This window comes from Borostomias antarcticus (assembly GCF_949987555.1).
Source record: "Borostomias antarcticus genome assembly, chromosome: 1".
In the NCBI taxonomy this organism is placed as follows: domain Eukaryota; kingdom Metazoa; phylum Chordata; class Actinopteri; order Stomiiformes; family Stomiidae; genus Borostomias; species Borostomias antarcticus.
The window spans coordinates 23,620,467-23,622,979 of NC_140234.1; the positions used below are offsets into that span (position 1 = coordinate 23,620,467).

The following is a 2,513-nucleotide window of genomic DNA, read 5'->3' on the forward strand; positions in this document are numbered from 1 at the left end:
GTCTGAGATAATCAAGGAGAAAGCCCTGTGCTGCAGACATGCAATTCATCTCTTCTTGATTGACCTGAGTCTCTGTACTCCCTCAAGGAGCGCGCACACACACACACATACACACCACACACACACACACACACACACACACACACACACACACACACACACACACACACACACCCCTCTCTCTCTCTCACACTCCTTCCATGTTCACACTCTCAAAAGGGGCGAGCGCTCCTCATCCCTGTAACCGAGTAGCTCTCATCCCCCCTGGTTTTTATGCGTGACATTGCTTGGAGGGCGACCGTGAAACCGGCAGCGCCACAAACCTCGCGGGTCTTATGATTAGCATTCCTTTTTATCATCTTCCCCCTCTCCCTCCCTCCCTCCCCCTCTCATCTCATCCACCACTCTTCTTCACGCCCTTCACGTGCCCTCCCCACCTCTCCCTCGGTCTCTCTTTGTTCCCTCTCTCTCTCTCATGCTCTCCCCGTCTTGTCTCCCATCCGTCAGTCCCCCCTTCGCTCCGGATCGTTCCGCCTCCTCCCTCTTCTTCCTCGGCCTCGTTCACCTCCATTATCCCCCGTATCTCTTTCCTACGCTCCCTTCTTTTCCCATCGGTCTCATCTGTCTGTCCTCTCCTCTTTTTTCTCCTTCTCTTCTTCTCTTCCACCCCCCCTCCCCCCCTCTAACCCCCGATACTCTCATGGAACGGCTCCACAGTCAACCTTTAATTAGGGAGATGTTGATAAATGATGATAAGTAATAACACCTGGTCTCTCTCCTTTTTCTCTCCTCCTCTTTCTCTTCTCCCCCTCTCTCTTTCTCTTCTCCCTTCTCCCTCTCTCCTACCCCCTCTCTCTTTCCCTCTGTCTCTTCTCCCCTCCTCTCTTTCTTCACCCCCTCTCTCTCTCTTCTCCCCTCTCTCTCTCTTCTCCCCTCTCTCTCTCTTCTCCACTCTCTCTCTCCTCTCCTACTCTATCTTCTCTCCCTCTCTCACTTCTCCACTCTCTCCCTCTCTTCTCCCCTACCTCTCTCTCCCTCTTTCCCCCCTCTCCCTCTCCCCCCTCTCTCTCCCTCTCCTTTCTCTCTCTCTCTCCCCCTCTTCCCCCCCCCCCCCTCTCTCTCTCTCTCTCTCTCCCCCAGTACGCCTCGGCCGGCTGCCTGCTCTCCCTGCACCACAGCGAGAAGCCCGACCACGAGGAGGTGTGCGAGTTCCGTCCCTACACCTGCCCGTGCCCCGGCGCCTCCTGCAAGTGGCAGGGCTCGCTGGACGCCGTCATGCCCCACCTGATGCACGCCCACAAGTCCATCACCACGCTGCAGGGCGAGGACATCGTGTTCCTGGCCACCGACATCAACCTGCCGGGCGCCGTGGACTGGGTGATGATGCAGAGCTGCTTCGGCCACCACTTCATGCTGGTGCTGGAGAAGCAGGAGAAGTACGAGGGCCACCAGCAGTTCTTCGCCGTGGTGCTGCTGATCGGCACGCGCAAGCAGGCGGAGAACTTCGCCTACCGCCTGGAGCTCAACGGCAACCGGCGGCGGCTGACGTGGGAGGCCACGCCGCGCTCCATCCACGACGGCGTGGCGGCCGCCATCATGAACAGCGACTGCCTGGTGTTCGATACGTCCGTGGCGCACCTGTTCGCCGACAACGGCAACCTGGGGATCAACGTCACCATCTCCATGTGCTGAGGGGCGCGCCGACGATGACAAAGGACGCCGCCGCGCTCGGGGGGAAACGCACGCGCTCGGGGAACGCGGGCTCATGCGGCGAAAGGGGACTTACTGGTTGGTGGGTAGGGGGAGGTGGGGGGGGCGGGACCTGCAGAGCATTGGCCCCTCCCCTCCGTTCATACCCAGGTGACTGAGACCGGTGTGAGTGTGTGAACCGTGTCCGCTGGACTCCGAGGACCGGTGGAGGTGGGGCGGGGCATATTTGTGTGTGTGTGTGTGTGTGTGTGTGTGTGTGTGTGTGTGTGTGCTGCTCTGGGCTTGCCGGCGTCCTGGGAGGGTAAAACGGAGACCGTTTGGGGAGAGAGAGACGGCGTGCACTAGGGCTACTCTGAACTCTGGACTCACCTGGTGAGAGTCCGCCTACCCAAGGCAGGTCTGCGCTACCATACCCCGTTTCCCAGCAGGTGAGGTCATCCTGCCCCGCCCCCTCCCCCCCGCCAACGACGCTCCTGCCCCTCCCCCCTACTCCACCCTCCGCCCCCTTTTGCGGCCCAGCCAACCGGCGCCAGGCGAGAAAAGGTGCTGTCCGGACTCTGGAGAGAGGGGGGGGCTGGGACTTGGTCTGTCCACTCCGGTCCGGCCGCAATGGCCTTCTGAATACCGGAGCCTCGCCGCAGCCAATCACGTTTCAGCAAATTGTTCCACGGTCCAATCAGAGGCGTCTGAGGTCGGTCGCTTGTAGTCAAGAGAGCCAATGGGGCTGCCTCGCTCCATGGTGGAGGTGTGGCCTAGAGAGGGTGGCCTAGAGAGGGTTCTGTTAAACCGCCTCTTCACCGTTC

At 60.2% G+C, this 2,513-nt stretch overlaps 1 protein-coding gene across 1 annotated transcript in view; it reads left to right on the forward strand.

Annotated features, from left to right (window-relative positions):
- The window catches only part of siah2l (seven in absentia homolog 2-like), a gene marked incomplete at its 5' end in the record, with an annotated part of 21,783 nt that extends 20,054 nt beyond the window's left edge, over positions 1 to 1,729 (forward strand). The window contains one exon of the mRNA XM_084448738.1: positions 1,141 to 1,729. Within this exon, the coding sequence (XP_084304864.1) occupies positions 1,141 to 1,692 (552 nt within the window). The 3' untranslated portion in view covers positions 1,693 to 1,729. The remainder of the gene's footprint in view (positions 1 to 1,140) is intronic.
- Positions 1,730 to 2,513: the final 784 nt, after the last annotated feature.